The sequence below is a fragment of the Vulpes lagopus genome, chromosome 14 (genome assembly GCF_018345385.1).
Source record: "Vulpes lagopus strain Blue_001 chromosome 14, ASM1834538v1, whole genome shotgun sequence".
NCBI classification, from domain to species: domain Eukaryota; kingdom Metazoa; phylum Chordata; class Mammalia; order Carnivora; family Canidae; genus Vulpes; species Vulpes lagopus.
In genome coordinates, this window is record NC_054837.1 from 27,316,407 (window position 1) to 27,334,676 (window position 18,270).

At 44.7% G+C, this 18,270-nt stretch overlaps 1 protein-coding gene and 1 long non-coding RNA gene across 3 annotated transcripts in view; one reads left to right on the plus strand and one right to left on the minus strand.

Annotated features, from left to right (window-relative positions):
- MAPKAPK5 (MAPK activated protein kinase 5) overlaps positions 1-2,375 on the minus strand; it is a 40,804-nt gene extending 38,429 nt beyond the window's left edge. For both annotated transcript variants that reach the window (XM_041728552.1, XM_041728551.1), the window contains exon 1: positions 1,733-2,375. In XM_041728552.1, the coding sequence (XP_041584486.1) occupies positions 1,733-1,768 (36 nt within the window). In that variant the 5' untranslated portion in view covers positions 1,769-2,375. The remainder of the gene's footprint in view (positions 1-1,732) is intronic.
- Positions 2,376-2,542: 167 nt separating this feature from the next.
- On the plus strand, positions 2,543-4,448 carry LOC121475351. The gene is made up of 3 exons (XR_005983727.1): positions 2,543-2,706; positions 2,861-3,195; positions 4,247-4,448. It is a non-coding gene; the product is annotated as an uncharacterized LOC121475351 (long non-coding RNA).
- The last annotated feature ends 13,822 nt before the right edge of the window (positions 4,449-18,270 follow it).

An 18,270-nucleotide genomic window follows, 5' to 3' on the forward strand; every position in this document is an offset into this window, starting at 1 on the left:
AATGAATGGCAAGGCTGAGATTGTAACCAGAGTCTACCTGGAGAAACTATGGTAACCACAATGTAACACTGCCTCTCAATTTATGTATTTACCCACAAAAACTGTCCCTCTTCTGTTCAAAGCTCCCTAGAGTTCCTCTGCTACTCAAAGTCAAAGCCAAAGTTCCTACAATGGTCTACAAGTCCCTATGTGCTCTAGCTTCTCATCACCTCCCTAAAACATAATCTACACGGACCCACTGCATTCACTTTGCTGTTCCTGGATCACACAAGACTTGTACCTACATCAGAGCCTTTGTATCTGCTGTTCCTACTGCCTGTAATTCTCTTCTCTGAGACAGTGGTTTGCTCCCTCATTCTCTTCAGACCTCTGCAATATGTCACCTGTTCAGGGAGGCCTTCCCTGACTCTCTTCCTAAAATAGTACTCATCCTTTTTATACTTAATTATAACCACCTGGCAATGTTTATTACCTAACTCCACCATCTAGAATATAAGCTCCATGAGAGCAGGGACATCTAGGAGTTTGGCTTTGCACCCTCAGTGCCTAAGATAGCACCCGGCAAAACACAGACAATCCCTGAACTTAAAAATCTGCCACATATCCTCTGATTCAAAACCCAGTCATAAAACTAGGTAACAATTCATGACCCATACCAATAAAATCCAAACCAAAAGAAAAAAAAAAAAAAGTAGTCTTTTAGAACCTTTCTATTATTTAAAATTTAATTTTCCTTAATACGTAGGTTATATTTTTATGCCTCCTTTAAAAGGTGAATGTGATGTGCGCCACACTCGGGACGACTGATGATTTCTATAAACTTTACCATACAAAAAATTGTCAGAAGTGTAACTTCTTAACCATGTCTGGATGGGGAAAATAACCCCAAGTTGCCAAAGGATGCCTGCCCCTCAAGCGAAAATGAAATTCTTAAATGCACTGACTTAATGCTGCAAAATGAGTAAATAATACATATCAAATTTCGGGCTCAATTTACATAAGACTCTAATCTGCTAGCTACAGCTAGACAACTTTCTGTTAGTATAGCTCAAAGTTTGCCTGTTTAAAAAAAAAAAAGGCAAAAAAAGCAGATTTTTAAAAACTTTTCACTTTATTTGGGTCACTTTGGAACACATACTTGCTTTGTGGTTGTTAACAGAGAAGTCACAGAACACCGTTAGCTCTTCCTCAATAAATTAAATGCTCCCTAGGAGAGGAAAAAGGAAAAGGGGAAGGAACATATGCAAAAGTAAGAACACCATTTGCCAAGAGACAGGTTTCGTAAGAAGGCGAACCACTCCGTCAGAAACTGCAGGTTTCCAGGAGGCTGGTTTCAAACGGAAAGCGACGGGTCAAGTCCAACTCTCCACGTACTGCTGCGGATCGTCCGGAAACAAATACTGGCGGCACGAGGGGAGTGATCGCGAGTGGAGCAGTGGGGTCCCCTCCGGCCCACTCGTACCGTCTCTCCACGCCACTCACCTTCCGTTTTAGAAGAGCACAAATCGCATCCCTGCTTTAACCAAGGAAGTCAGAGGAACTCGGGCATCCCTCCCTACACAGACACACACCATTCGCCCCAGGGCTGTACAACGCAGTCCACCGAATCTGGCAAGACCGAAACCCGGAGTCGCTGGAATCTCTCACTTCAAGTTCTCTCCGCTTTCTGAGGCTGAGCCGAGAGGAATGTCACAGGGACAAAGAGGGGAGGAAGGGGGCATCTCCCCCTTACCTTGATGGCTTTCTCCATGTCGCTCTCCTCCGACATGCTCCGTAGGGCCTCTACGGCCGGGAGCGGCGGGGGCTGCGCAGCTGCCGGGTCCCACCGCAGCCGAGGGAGCGAGGGGCTCGGAGCTCGGGCCCCTGGGCCTCGGGGAGACCGGCAGCAGCCGCCCCCTGGGACCGCCGGGGATGGGGGCCCCGGCGCCGGCTCCGCTTCGGCGGGCAGCTCTAGGCTGGCGGCGGCGGCCCCCGGGGACAAGCCTTTGTGCTGGGCCCCGCGCGGCCGCCTCCCGGCTTCATCCCCGGCCGGGGAGGCAGGCTCCCGGGGCAGGGCGAGGCGGGGAGGGTCCCTGTCTAAGGCGCTATGCGGAGGCCTCGCGGGGCCGCCGATTAGGCCCGGGCTCGCCAGGTCCTAATAAGGAACCTGCGCCTCCGTCTCCGCCGCCGGCACCGCTGCGAAGCCGAGGCCGAACCCACCGCCGCTGCTGCTCCCGATGCCGCTTCAGCGCCACACATCGCCGGGACACCCGCGCGGGGCAGCCCCGCCGGCCGCCCGCCCGCCCGCCGGCGCTGTGTGCCGCCTGAGCTCCGGGTCGCCCCTCCTGCCGCCCGACTCCGTGGCCCCACGGCTCCACGCGCCCCTCGCCGCCGTCCGCTGGGGTTTCCGAGCGCCCCCAAACCACGCAGTTGGTTGGCAGGCGTAAGCCAGGGCCTCCTCAGGCTGCGCCACACTCGGGACAGGCCCCGGGGCCCTCCGCAGCGCTGGCGCCGCGCTGATGACGTACTGCGTCGGGCCCCCGACGGGGCGGGGGCGGGGCGGGCCCCTGACTAACGCTCCCCGGCTCCCGCGGGGCGAGGGCCTCTTGTCTCCTCCGGGGGTCGCGGAAGGAGGTTCCTGCCGCCAGACACACCCGGGGGAGAAGGACCCGGGGGTTGCAGCTCGTGATGAGGAAGAGGAAACGGAGGTCCCGGGCGGGTCTAACGGTAACAGAACAGACTTGTGTGTATTAATAGCAGCGATAATTATATACTAGGAGGGTCAATCCTACGTGAGGCTCTTTCCCCCCAGCAGTTTCTTCTTTACAAAGTAGGCATTTGGCGCTGCGAGGTAAGCATGTTCTTATTCTCCCGTTCACAGATTAGGCCATTAAGGCTCTGAGAGCCCAACTCAGTTGGGCACAGCTGAGACGTGGTCAAATCAGAGTTGAAACCCGCGTTTGCGCACCTTCCACGACACCAGCAACCTGCCCGAGGACCTCGAAGGAGCTTAGGGCAGATCGCCTCTTGGTGGGTCTTCATTCGTCCAATCCTGTAGTGAGCACCACCGTGTACCAGGCCTACTCAACACGTGGGGAATAGTAGGACAGGAGGCTGTACCTACTCGGTGGAGCCGGCTTTCAGGAAAGCTAAGCTGCAAATAGGAGGAAACACAGAGTTTGTAGATGAAAAGAGGACCGCGAACAGGATAATGAGGTAAGAGAATAACTGGATGTAGGGACTTTTCAGGGAAGGGCTCCCCGGAGGTAACATTGAAGCGGAGACCTCTGAGGAAAGAGAACGAGCCGACTTTTGGAAATCTGAGGAGGAGATTTCTGGGCGGATGGAACAAAAAAAATCTCAAGGTGGAAATAAGCTAAATACGTTCAAGGAGCTGCAAGATGTTCAGCGTAGCTGGAGCAGAGCAAGTAGGCAATAATGACAAAGAATGAGGTTGGCGAGGAGCTGTATCATACACCCTAGGGTCATGGTAATGACTTTAGGTTTTATTCTGTGGCATTGGAAGGTTTTAAACTAAAGAGTGATGGGATCAAAGTTATGTTTTGAAAGCTCATTCTCTTAGATAGAGAAACATGTGCAACCAAGAGTGGAGACACGGAGAGCTATTAAGAGGCTATTGGAAAAATCCAGATGAGAGGGATGTCTGGGTGGCTCAGCGGTTCAGCGTCTGCCTTTGGCTCAGGGCGTGATCCCAGATTCCTGGGATTGGGTCCCGCATCGGGCTCCTTGCATGGAGCCTGCTTCTCCTCTCTCTGCCTGTGTCTCTGCCTCTCTTTCTGTGTCTCTCGTGAATAAATAAATAAAATCCTTTTTTTTAAAAAAAGGAAAAATCCAGAGGAGAGATTATTTTGATGCTTGAACTAAGGAAGTGGCAGCAAAGATGGAGTAGAGGGATTTATGATACATTTTGGGAGTACAGGTGGCATTATTTCCTAAAGGATTCGATGTGGAAGGTAAGAGAAATGAATCAAGAGTAACTTCCAGGAGTCTGGCCTCAGCAATTGGAGGGATGATGGTGCCATTCAGTGAATGAAAGCCTTGATGCAAGTAAAGGTGGGAAATCCAGAACTTTTTTCTGTCGAGGTTAATTTGAGGATTTTGTGCACTATTCCAGAGGATAAGTCAAGTAATTGGATATATGTTGTGGTGCAGACATATTCATCCTCTTTGTTGGCCATTCACCTACAGTACGTTCCTCAGCTCCCTTAAAGTAGGTGTGGCCACGTGCCTATGCTCTCGTCAACAGTGCAGTTTCCAGACTCGGCCCAGAAAATTGTCAACAGGTGCTCTTATGTACTCTGCCAGCTGGCTGGAAGACCATGAGAAGGTTCTAGAGAAGGCAAGGCCTCAAGATAGAAGACTCCTGAGTAGAGGACAACCTCTGCTCCATTGACCTGTATATCCACCCAGGACTGTTGAGGAAAAAAATAAACCTTTATTGTTTTTGAGCTTTTACGTATTTGAGTCTTTTTGTAATAGCTTTGCCTTTGCTGTCTACTACAAATGAGAACAGTGATCCAGCAGTGAACTTTGGGAGAAAATTTCTAAATGAATTGACATTATCCATAACAATTAGGAAATAGAAGGTGACTTGGATGTATCCATTCACTAATTCAGTAATAATTTATCAGGTGTCTCTCTGTGCCAGGCACTGTGTTATAAAATAGAAACGCAGTGATGAAGAACTCCTACATTCTGAGTCTGGCAGCTCAACTTACTGAGTGTTGTCTGCATGTGCTTTCCCTTTACCTAGAAACAATCTCCCCTCCCAACACACACACACACACACACACACACACACACACACACACCACCTAATTTCCACATGTTCTTCAACCACACTCTGAATACCATTTTAGGGGTGCCTGAGTGACTCGGTTGAGTGGCTGACTCTTGGTTTCAGCTCAGGTCATGATCTCAAGGTCATGGGATGGAGCCCTGTGTTAGGCTTGAGATTCTGTCTCCTCTAGCTCATACTTTATCTCAAAAATAAAATCTTTTTTAAAGATTTTAAAAACCGGGATCCCTGGGTGGCGCAGCGGTTTGGCGCCTGCCTTTGGCCCAGGGCGCGATCCTGGAGACCGAGGATCGAATCCCACGTCGGGCTCCCAGTGCATGGAGCCTGCTTCTCCCTCTGCCTGTGTCTCTGCCTCTCTCTCTCTCTCTGTGTGACTATCATAAAAAAAATAATAATAAAAAAAAAATAAATAAAGATTTTAAAAACCAACATTTTATCAGAAAGACATGCCTAGGGCAGCCAGGGTGGCTCAGCAGTTTGGCACCTGCCTTCAGCCCTGGGCCTGATCATGGAGACCTGGGACCAAGTCCCACATCAGGCTCCCTGCATGGGGCTTGCTTCTCCCTCTGCCTCTGTCTCTGCCTGTGTGTGTGTCTCATGAATAAATGAATAAAATCTTTAAAAAAAAAAAAAAAACCTGCCTAATTCTTATCCCCAATCTAAGTCAGATATTCCTATTGTCTCATAACTAACTTTCTTGTATTTACAGTTTTTATTTATATATTGTTTATTATTCTTTAGTGTTCTCTCCCTAACTAGACTAATCTTAAGGGAAAGAATCTTGCCTATATATATATTTTTTTAAGATTTTTGTTTTATTTATTCATGAGAGAGAGAGGCAGACACAGGCAGAGGGAGAAGCAGGCTCCACACAGGGAGCCCAACGTGGGACTCGATCCCGGGATCAAGACTTGAGCCAAAGGCAGACATTCAACCACTGAGCCACCCAGGTGCCCTGAATCTTATCTGTATTATTGGCCACATCCTCAACACTCAGCCTACTGCCCGTATTTAATATTTGCTGATGGAATCGATGAATGGAGAAGGCAGAGCCCAGAGAAGAAGTTTCCTCCATTTTTTGCTGGGGCGGTAGCTGTGGCAGGCAGCCTGTAAGATAGCCATCAATGATGCCCACCTCTTTGTAATCATGATCTTATGTAATCACCTCACCCAGCTGGTGGGCTGATCTAGGGATTTGCTTGATGAGATGTCATATCTGAAATTACATGACAGAAAGACTTAGTCTTCCATCTTGGGCACCTCTCTTAACTCTCTTCCTCATTTGCTGTGAAGGAAGCCAATTCAAATGTGAAGTACTTTGTTAGTTTCCTGGAGGCTACCATAATAAATTATCATAAACTGGGTGGATTAAAACAACAGAAATTTATTTTCTCACTGATCTGGAGACCAAAGGTCTGAAATCCAAGTGTTTACTGGGCTTTGCTCCTTCTGAAGAAGAGAATTCTCTCTAGGAGAGAATCCTTCCTTACCTCTTCTAGCTTCTGGTGGCTCCCAGCAGTCCTTGGCATTCCTTAGCCCAAAGGAGTGCATTACTCCAATCTCTGCCTCTGTCTTCACATGGCCTTCTTCACTGCGTCCTCTCCTTTTATGAAGACACTATCATTGTATTTAGGGCCCACCCTCATCCAGTATGATATTATCCTAACTAATTACATCTTTATAAATGCTGTTTCTAAATAAGGTCACATTCTGAGTTCCATGTGGATGTGAATTTGAAGGGAAGGATACTAATCAGCCCACTCTAGTTGCCTAGTAGAAGGGCCCACGTGTCAAAGATCTGATATCTCTTGCCAACTGCCAGTGAGAGGCCTGCCAAGGCCACATAAATGACCTTAGAACAGATCCTCCCCCAGCTGAACCTTGAGATAATTGCAGCCTTCTATGCCAGGAAGAGGCACTCAGCTAAGCTATGCCCAGATTCCTGACACACGGAAACTGAAAAATGTTGTTTTTAGGACCCTAAAGAATTACCATGTACTCCAGCAATTCTATCCTAGATATATACCCTAAAGAATCAAAAATAGGTATTCAAACAAATACTTGTAAACAGATGTTCATAGCACCATTCACAGCGGCAGAAGATGGAAACATCCCATACATCTATCAACATGTGAGTGGATAAACAAAATGTGGTATATCCACATGATGGAATATTATTCAGTCGTAAAAAGGAAAGAAGCACTGATTCATGCTACCACGTGGATATACATCAAAGACATTATGTCGAACAAGAACAAAAGGTTCTTGTAGGATTTCATTTATATGAAATTTCCAGAATAGGCAAAACCGTAGAGACAAAATGCAGACCAGTGATTGGCAGGACCTAGGTGGAGAAGGGAATTGAGAGTAACTGTTTCATTGACACAGAATTCCCTTTTGGGGCGAGGGAAATGTTTTGAGATTAGATAAAAGTGATTGTGCAGCACTGAGAATGTGCTGAATGCATACTGAGCTGTACAGTTTAGAATAGTCATTTTGTGTTCTGTGAATTTGACCTTAATTTAAAAACCAGTGTGACAATTAGTTCCATTACTCTCAAAAGGATGTTTCCTCTTTAAACTGAATTATTTCATAACACAGCTAAAAGTTCACTTAGAATATGAAGAGACCCAGGGTACTAGACGAATTTTCTAAGTGCTTAGAATAAGGGTAATGAACTTGTGAGTCTGACATGTTTAGTCATCTCACTTACTGGATAATCTGCTTGAGTAATTGCCAGGAAAGCATGTTCTCTTTCTTTTCCCATGGTGGCTTGGGATCACTCTCATGAATTGTGCATGAATCCTCCTAGCAGCATGATTCATAATAGCCAAGAAGTGGAACGGGCAGATGAATGGATAAACAAAATGTGATCTGCCCTGATGTTGGAATAGTATTAGCCATACAAAGGCATGAAGTATTGACACATGCTACACTGTGCACAAATCTTGAAAATATTCCACTAAGTGAAAGAAGCTGGACAGAAGAGGCCACATACCCTATGACTCCACTTACATGCAATGTCCAGAACAGGCAAATCTGAAATGTCCGGATTATGATTGCCAGGAAGGAGGGTGATGGGGGGGGGGTAGAATTGGGAGATGAAAGCCAAAGAGTCTGGGTTTCTTTTTTGGACAATGAAAGTGTCTACAATCAGCTGTGGTGATAGGTGCACAATTCTGTGAACATAACTAAAAAATTCGAATTATGCACTTTAAATAGGTGAACTGTATGGAATAAAGTTGTTTGAAGAAGGGAGGGAAGGAAGAAAAGAAGGAAACAAACGAGAGCCAACCTTCCTTTCTTGTGATAAACCAGTGTCTGTCAAATGTTAATGAACACACCGACCACTGAAGACCTTGTTAAAATGATTCCTAGGTGTGGGGTGGAACCTCGGGTTCTGCATAGCTTCAGAGCTGCCTGGTGATGTAGTTGCTTCTAGCTGGTCCTAGATGACTCTGATAAGCGAGTATAGACACCTCCAGGGTGCCCATCACTCAATAGCCCCATCACTCAATAGGTGATGGGCCTAACTACAAGCAAGGGCCATGTGACCCCATCCTCCACCCAGAGCTGACTGGCTCAGGAATGGATATCTGACCCAAGTTGAGCCCTCAGCTTCTGGGAATTGAGACTGGAACATTAAGCCAGTCAGGGGTCCTGTTGTCTAGGCTGAGGCAGTCATTGTCTGTCCCATGAATTTTAAAGCGGAGAAAGCTGTGGAGAGAAGCAGAAAGGAGCAGTATTCTGGCTCACTGCACTTCCTGTCTCACATCCTTCCCCAGACATCTCCCTTTTGCTTAGAGTAGTGGTGTCTCCTCCCTCTGAATGTCATCAAGTGGCCACTGTTTTTTTAATGGACATTTAGGTTGTTTGACGTTTTCTGCTATTATGAAGAGCAACGACTTGCTTTTCACACTTGTCCAGATGTTTTCTTGGATACGTTTTTAGCAGTGGATTCCAACCAGAAATGTTGACCAGGTTATATTCTCCTACAGTGTGAAAGCATACACCGTTGTTGTTGTTTTTATAAACTTCTGTTCTTCAAATATCTCATCATAAGATTTTATAGTCTGTGAATGGAAAATTCTAGCATTTGCTGAACTTGACTCAGCTCCAATCCAGCCTCTCAAAGTTGGAAGGAACCCTAGCAATCATCAAGGCCAGCCCTGTGCCCATAGTCCTGCCCTGCATTTCTACAGTGTCCCTGCTGGAATTCTTCCCTTGACCTGGTCTGAACCATCCCTTATGCAACCTTTTCTGCCCATTGCAAGAGGACTCCCACTGGCTTCTCTCACTGCTTGCCAATGGCCTGGGTCTCTCCTTTAGGAGCCACAGAAACATCATCCCTCTCCTGGGACAGCTTTTCAGATGTCTCTCTTGGTAGCCTTTTTAAAAAAACTACTTTCTTACTGTGGTAAAAAAACATAACAAAATCTACCACCATAACCATTTCTAAGTGTATAGTTTAGGAAATTTAAGTATATTTGCATTGTTGTACAGTCTTCACAGCTTTCTCATCCCACAAAACAGAAACTCCATACTTATTAAATAACAGCTTCACTTGGTAGCCTCTTGAAACCCAGATGGAAAAGTGGATTCGGAAAGGGCACACTTCCTAAAGAATTATAGTATCTCACTTGACAGCTGTGATTTCCACTTTCCAGATGAGAAATGAGACATAGAGTTTACTTCAAAAGTGCAAGTATAGGGCAACCCAGGTGGCTCAGCAGTTTGGCGCCACCTTCAGCCTGGAACCTGATCCTGGAGACCTGGGATCAAGTCCCACATTGGGCTCCCTGTGTGAAGCCTGCTTCTCCCTCTGCCTGTGTCTCTGCCTCTCTCTCTCTCTCCCTGTGTCTCTCATGAATAAATAAATAAATAAATTTTTTTAAAAAGTGCAGGTATATAACACTTTGATATTGCTTAAAAATAGTTAAACTCTCCATTTTTATCATCATCATTGATGAGGGAACAGAAGGCTAGCTGAGGACAGAGCACAGGCTGATACCCTGCAACATCCCCCTTTGGCCCCCAGGTGGGACCTGTGTGACATTCCTTCGTCATTCCTGGCTGCCCTAAAGCTAAGGAAAGAAAACACAAATAGTTAACTCATAGACATCACAATCCTGCAAGACATGAGTCTCCCTCAAGTTTACAAATGTCTTAGTAATTTATTTTTTTAAAGATGTTACTTATTTATTCATGAGAGACACAGAGAGAAGGCACAAACATAGGCAGAGGGAGAAGGCTCCATGCAGGGAGCCTGATGTGGGACTCAATCCTGGAACTCTGGGATCCCGCCCTGAGCCGAAGGCAGACGCTCAACCACTGAGCAACCCAGGCGTCCCTGTCTTAGTAATTTAAAAGAAAGCATTTTATTTTTTTTTTAAGATTTTATTTATTCATGAGAGACACAGAGACAGAGACACAAACAGGCTCCATGCAACATGGGACTTGGTCCCGGGTCTCCAGGATCACACCCTGGGCCAAAGGCAGCGCTAAATGGCTGAGCCACCCAGGCTGCCGAACTCCCAAGTGTCTTAATGCCTTGCTAGAAGGAAAAACAATCTTAGCTTGACAATAGCAATGCCTCCAGTATCTTGTAGGTCCCCTTTAGCCTGTGAAAGTTCTTTTGAAAACCTCCCTTTTCCCCCTTTTCCTTACCTCCTCCAACTCCCAAGTATATAATTAATCATCCCTCACAACCCCAGGACAGCAGTTCTTTCTGCCCATGGTCCCTTCCCCATGCTTTAATAAAACCATTTTGCACCAAAGATGTCCCAAGAATTCTTTCTTGGTCATTGGCTCTGGACCTCACTCCACCAAACCTCCACTTACATGCAATGTCAAACCTCACCTATATTCCAGAACTACATCAGTCATCATCATCACCAGGTAATATACAGAATTGACATCCTTTCCCCCATCCCTAGCAATGGGATTAAAGAGAGAAGTAAGTAGGAGTCAGAACGAGTGGTCGTGTGCTTTCTTAGTCTGTTCTGGCTGCTGTAACGAAATACCACAGACTATGTGGATTACAAACAATGGAAATTTATTTCTTATAGTACTGGAAGTTGGAAGAGATCAGAGAGCCAGTATGGTTGGATGAGGGCTCTCTTCTTGGTTCATAGCTAGTATATGAGTCTCCAAGGAGGCAGACCAGGATCAGGAAATGTCATCTGCTTCCCCCAGTATAATCCTCAGATGTTTCCAGTGTATTGTCGTAAGCTCTCACAAATGTTGTATCAATGAGCATCTGATTAAATTCCCCAAATAGTACATAACTTAACTGTGGTTATGTAAGAGAATATCCAAGATAAAAATTCAAACACAAAAAGTATTAATAGGTAAATGGGCATGATGCCTGCAACCTACTCCTAGAAGATCCAGTAACAAAGGAAATATATATAGGAGAGAAGTTAAGGAGGAGAGGTAGAGCAAATGGTGAAAATGCTACATGTGGTTGAATCTTGGTAAAAAGTATACGGGAGCTTGTACTATGCTAAAACTTCTGAGTCTGAAACAACTTCAGAATAAAAAGCAAAAAAACAAGCAAACACAAATCTTTCTTGGCAGCCCCGGTGGCCCAGCAGTTTAGCGCCACCTTCAGCCCAGGGTGTGATCCTGGAGACCCGGGATGGAGTCCCACGTCAGGCTCCCTGCATGGAGCCTGCTTCTCCCTCTGCCTGTGTCTCTGCCTCTTTCTGTGTGTGTCTCTCTCTGTCTCTCATGAATAAATAAATAAAATATTTTTTAAAACCCACAAATCTTTCTGAAGGAAGTTCTAATCCCTCTCTTATCAAGCGCAACCCCAGACCAGCATTTAGCAGCATCACCTGGCAGTAGGTACACATTAAATATTTCTTCTTGGGGTCATGAAATTGGGAGCCAGATTTATGTTTCACTGTTTTGTTTTGTTTTGTTTTGTTTTTTTACTATGTGTGTATTTCCTTTTGAAAAAAGGTTAATAAAGTCAATATGAATCAGTAAATATTAGTTCCCTTTTATCCTTCACACAAATTGCTGAATGAAAGCTGGAAATGACTATAGAGGTTATGTGGCTTGCCTGAGTTACCCCAAACAGCTCTCTGACTCTGGCTGCTTTATTTTTTTAAATTGATGTGAAATTCACATAACATAAATTGGCCTTTTTAAGGTAAACAATTCTGTAGCATTTATTACAGTGATGTGCAGCAATCATCACTGTCTAGTTCCAAAACATTTTTATCATCCCAAAAGGAAACCGCATGCCCATTGAGTAGGCATTCCTCCAAGCCCCAACCCCTGGTAATGTCCAGTCTACTCTCCATCTCTGTGGATTTGCCTGTTCTGGACATTTCATATACATGGAATCATACACTATGTGGTCTTCTGTGCCTGGCTTCTTTCTGTCAGTATCATGTCTTTGAGGCTCATCTATGTTGCACCATGGGTCGGTGGCTTCACTTCTTTTCATGGTTGAATATATTCCATTATGTGGATAGACCACATTCTGTTTACCCTTTTATCTGGTGATGGACATGTGAATTATTTACACCTTTTGGCTACTGTGAATATTACCACTGTGAACATTCGTGTATCAGGGTTTTTTTTTTTTAAGATTTTATTTATTTATTCATGAGAGACAGAGAGAGAGAGAGGGAGAGACAGGCGGCGGGAGAAGCAGGCGCCACACACGGAGCCCGATGTGGGACTTGATCCTGGAGTCCCAGGATCATGCCCTGGGGGGAAGGCAGACTCCCAACAGCTGAGCCACGCAGGCGTCCTTCATGTATCAGTTTTTGCTAGAGTCCCTCTTTTTACTATTTGGGGTATGTGACTGTGAACTCTTGATTCCCTCATTGCATTCATTGCCTGCCAGATGTAAGCGGTGTAGAGTTTGGGGACTAGCATATTTACTCAGCGTGTCTTCCAGGCCCCTTGTGTGCAGGTCAGAATAATATTCCCTTGTAGGATACAGCCTTCTGTTTACCCATTCGTGTGTCAGTGCTCTTCCATCCAACGTTTGCCTCCACTTTTGACTGTTATGTGACCCATGCCGCTATGAGCATGGATGTACAAATATCTGTTTGAAGCCTTGACTTCGGTTCTTTTTTTGTTTTTTGTTTTTTTTTTTAATTTTTTTTTTAAATTTATGATAGTCACACAGAGAGAGAGAGAGGCAGAGACATAGGCAGAGGGAGAAGCAGGCTCCATGCACCGGGAGCCCAACGTGGGATCCAGGATTGCGCCCTGGGCCAAAGGCAGGCGCTAAACTGCTGCGCCACCCAGGGATCCCCTTGACTTCGGTTCTTTTGAGTACATACCCACAAATACAATTGCTCCACCACGTGGTAATTCTAGGTTTCTTTCTTTTTTTTTTTTTTTTCTTTTTTTGAGGAACAGCCATACTATTCTCCTTTGCTTTTTCAGTGCATGTTTACATTGCATGCACCAAACTCTCCGGTAAAATATCAATTATCTGGCTTTGACAAAATTGTTAATAAATGCTTCATTCGTCTGTAAAACAGTGACTTTTCTTCCTAAGAATAAGTGACATTGCAAATTTATTGCCCTTATTTTTGAGGATACTGTTACTATTCAGCTAAGCACAATTTTGTGTTTTCCGGATGTACTGTCTAATGTTGCCTGGACAAAGAGTCAACCATATCATATGGAATCAGAATTAAATAAAAATTGAGCATTTCATTTAAAAAAAAAACACCTTTGTAACACCTTTGAAAGACCCCGACAGGTGGGTCTCTCCTATTCCCTCTAGGAGAGGATGGCGCTGTAGTTGTACTTATTGCCCACGAGGTGGCGCCTACACTTAAAAAAAACCCGCCTCATCAAGCCAGTTCTCCAGCCTACCCGAAAAGTTCTGTGTGTCCTTTAGCCAAAAAAAGTTCCGTGTGTCCTTTAGCCAAAAGCAGGGCATTTCCTCTTGGACACTCAGCAAAACTAAAGGCCGAAACAGCAGCTTTACACCCAATACTCCTGTGACTGACCCATATCCAGATACCCATAGAGATTAGGTTGTTCATAACCTGAGAACTTTGTTTTTTCTTAAGACAACTACTTAAAATTCTAATTGGTTCCTGTCACTGAAAACACAAGGAGATAAGTGTCTAGGATATCAAAATCAACATTATATGATATAGTTTTGGAACATAGGTGAGGTTTGGCAGGGGGAAGCCCAGAGCCAACTACCAAGAAAGAATTCTTGGGGGCACCTGGGTGGCTCAGTGGTTGAGCATATGCCTTTGGCTCAGATTGTGATCCTGGAGTCCAGAGATCCAGTCCCACTCAGGCTACCTGCATGGAGCCTGTTTCTGTCTCTGCCTGTGTCTCTGCCCCCCACCCCCCTCTCATGAATAAATAAATAAAATCTTTAAAAAAATAAACAGGGATCCCTGGGTGGCGCAGCGGTTTAGCGCCTGCCTTTGGCCCAGGGCGCGATCCTGGAGACCGGGGATCGAGTCCCACATCGGGCTCCCGGTGCATGGAGCCTGCTTCTCCTTCTGCCTGTGTCTCTGCCTCTCTCTCTCTCTTTGTGTGACTATCATAAATAAATAAAAATTTAAAAAAAAAAAACAAAACGAAGCGGCCCTCTGCTCCTTTTAAAAAAAATAAAAAATAAAAAAATAAAAAAATAAAAAAATAAACAACAACAACAACAAAAAAACCAAAATGGTGGTTTTATTAAAGCATGGGAACTAGACCATGGGCAGAAAGAGCTGCTGTCCCAGAGTTGTGAGGGATGATTGATTCTATAATTGGGAGTTAGGGGAGGTAAGGAAAAGGGAGATTTTCAAAAGAACTTTCATAGGCTAACGAGGACCTGCAAGATACTGGAGGCATTGCCATTGTCAAGCTAAGATTGTTTTTCCTTCTAGCAAGGCATTAACATTAAGACACTTGGGAGCTTCTTGGAGGAACATTATACTCTCCCTGACTCAAGTACTTGTCAATGGGCTGCAGGTTATAAGAACTTTTAAATTTATCTACATTTCCTTCTGGAAGTTAAGTTATTGATAAGAATGTTTTGTTTTTTTAAATTACTAAGACATTTTGTAAATTGAAGGAGACTCATGTCTTGCAGGACTGTGATCTCTAATAGTTAACCTTTTTTTTCTTCCCTTAGCTATTCCTTAGTTTTTCCTTCCCTTAGCTTTAGGCAGCCAAGTATGCCTGAGGAAGGTCACACAGGTCCTACCCAGGAGTGGGGGGAAAGGTGTGGGTTGTCAGCTTGTGCTTTGTCCTCAGGTTGCCTTCTGCTCCCTCATCATTATAGACAGGTTTTCATAGTTAGCATTTCCTTGTATTTCATTGGTTTAAAGAGCAGATGCTCTTAAAATTACAATAAGTTTGATTCACAGGACCCCAGAGGCAAGAAACTTTACATTTCTCTTTTTTCAATACATTCCTAAAAGGGCTCTTGGCAGCAATGTTTGGAGTAATAAAAGGTTGATGAGGGGATCCCTGGGTGGTGCAGCGGTTTGGCGCCTGCCTTTGGCCCAGGGCGCGATCCTGGAGACCCGGGATCGAATCCCATGCCGGGCTCCCGGTGCATGGAGCCTGCTTCTTCCTCCGCCTGTGTCTCTGCCTCTCTCTCTCTCTCCCTAGACTATCATAAATAAGTAAAAAAAAAAAAAAAAAAAAAATTAAAAGGTTGATGATAACTCAGAAGGGAATTTGCCAGTCTCTGTGTCCCCTACTTACACAAATTTCTTTTGGAGGTCTTTCCTTCTTAGCCCAGGTTAGACTGGAGGGTGTCTACTCCATGTTAAAAGGATGGACTATTATGACTCAGGTCTCAGTGAATCACTGCATCTCCTCCTTCTGGCGACAGATTGGATTGGTCAGGGGCTTTCTCCTAGCCAGTGGATTTGAGCGGGCAGTGTGAGGCTAGACTTCTTGAGGGCACTTGGCTCCAAGGATCCAGACCCACCAGAACTAAAATGGGTATGGCCTGAAAATGAAGCCCGTGTGGCAAAGGTGGAGCCAAGAGGTGGAAACTTTTCAAAAACTTCTGAATCAAGCCATGATTCCAAGATTTTGGAATATTTGGAATATTTTTTACACTAGTTGGGATTTGGTTTTCTGACACTTGCAACTAAATATTATCCTGTAGAGAAAATAGTGTACTGTATACTGTACAGAAAACCTTCCCAGAAGTAATCTCACCATACATCATGAGATTTGGCGTAAATTGGTGGTAAATTCAGGCACTGGAAGGTATCACTCTAAAAAGGAATTTTCTTTAGCCTCAAGAACATTGAAAAGACATTATCTTGATGACTGTTAAATCACAGGGTGGTGTTTCATGACAGGGTAGGGGCTGCTCTTTGCCCCTAATCCATCTGCCTTTTCTTCTTTGGAATGAAAAACTTCTATTTTACCTAGGCACACAGATACCCAGCTAAAAGACAGCTAGATGTGGCCACATGTCTAAATCTTCTCCAAAAACATATAAATTAAAGTATTGTGTGTAACCTCTGGGAACTCTCCTTATAGGGAAGAGGCTACCCTCTTTCTTTATCCTTTTTACCATCCTGCTACCTGGAATGTTGATGTGATGGCTAGAATGCTTAGGAGCCACATTAAACCTTGAGGATGCCCTACGGATGATGGAACACTGCAATAGCAGGAGCCCAGGGTTCCTGAGTTTAGCTTTAACAGCTCTTCACTGCCTATATTTAAATTTTTTTTACTTGAGAGAAAAATTAACTTTTATCCTTGTTTGAACTATTTTTGCTACACACGTGGACTGGAAACAAAATTACAAGGGGTGGAAGAGACAGAGCTTTGTAACTCAGTGAGAGACCAAAGTAGCTAAATAAACATTAACTTTGCTTCCATAGTTCCTAAGTCATTGTTCTTTCTAAGCAGTAAAACCAAACATTAAGAGTGTTTAGTCCATGGAGGGTGACGCAAGTCCCATATAGTATAATCCCATAATCTGGGGATGTCTATCATCCTATTGTCACTCTTCACTTAGTTGCATTCACTCGTTTCATTATCACCACAGCTAGACTGTACACACTGGGGCCTGATCATGTGCCCAGCTTGCTTGCTGCAGAAGCAGTGCCTAGCACAGTACCTGGCCTAGGAAATGTGTTACTGAAGACTTACTAAAACAAGGAATAGATGAATGAATGGGAAAAATTAAACTTTAAAAAATATTTTAGGGCTGTCTGGGTGGCTCAGTGGTTGAGCGTCTGCCTTCAGCTCAGAGCGCGATCCAGGGTTCCGGGATCGAGTCCCATATTGGGCTCCTTGGATGTAGCCTGCTTCTCCCTCTCCCTCTCTCTCTGCCTCTCTGTGTCTCTCATGAATAAATAAATAAAAATCTTTATAAAATAAAAAATAAAAAAGGTCTTAAGCTGCCAACATGCTTTGTGAAAGTATTGCTGCAAGGGGATAGGTATCTCCATCCACGTTGGCTTGGGCAGGTCTCAAATCTTATCGTAGGTATACGTAAAGTAATGAACCAAAGATTAGGGATTTGTTTAATCTGAACTGCTGGAGGGAAACTCTTGGAGCCCAGGGTAGCAAGTAATCCTGTTTCCCAAAGTAAGCTTCACCCAGCAATGGGGTCACAGGGATAATTTCAGTTGGTATAACGACAAGCTTTGTTTTGATGATTACATATTTATAAATTACCTAAAACTTGCGAATGTGGACAAGAAGATCAATGTGTATTCTTTTAACATCATGCCAAAGCACTGTTAATAGGTTTACCCAAAGACCTTCTAATTCTCTAGGACAAAGGTTAGCAAACTATGGCCAAGGGCCAAATCTAACCTGTGGCCAGTTTTGTAGGGACCTTAAGCTAACAACAAGTTTTCCATTTTTAAAGGCTTGTGAAAGACAAAAATAAAAGAATATATAACAAAGATATTACATAGCCTGCAGAGTCTAGCATGTTCATCTTGGCCTTTTATAGAAAAAGCATGCCACCTCTGTTCTAGAAGATTATAGCATTTTTTAAACTTGCTCTTTATTAATTAAGAGCTCACACTCTGGGCAGCCCAGGTGGTCCAATGGTTTAGCGCCACCTTCAGCCCAGGGTGTCCTCCTGGAGACCGGAGATCGAGTCCCACGTCCTGCTCCCTGCATGGAGCCTGCTTCTCCCTCTGCCTGTGTCTCTGCCTCTCTCTCTCTCTCTCTCTCTCTCTCATATGAATAAATAAATAAAATCTTTAAAAAAATTTTGAGAGAGAGAAAGCACAAGCAGGGGGAGAGGGAGAAGCTGACCCCCTGCTGAGCAAGGAGCCTGACATGGTTCTTGATTCCAGGACCCTGGGATTAGGACCAGAGCTGAGGGCAGACACCTAACTGACTGAGCCACTCAGGTGCCCCTAGAGTGTGAGCTTTTTTTTTTTTTTTTTTAAGATTTTATTTATTTATTCATGAGAGATACAGAGGGAGAGACACGCACAGAGAGAGGCAGAGACACAGGCAGAGGGAGAAGCAGGCTCCATGCA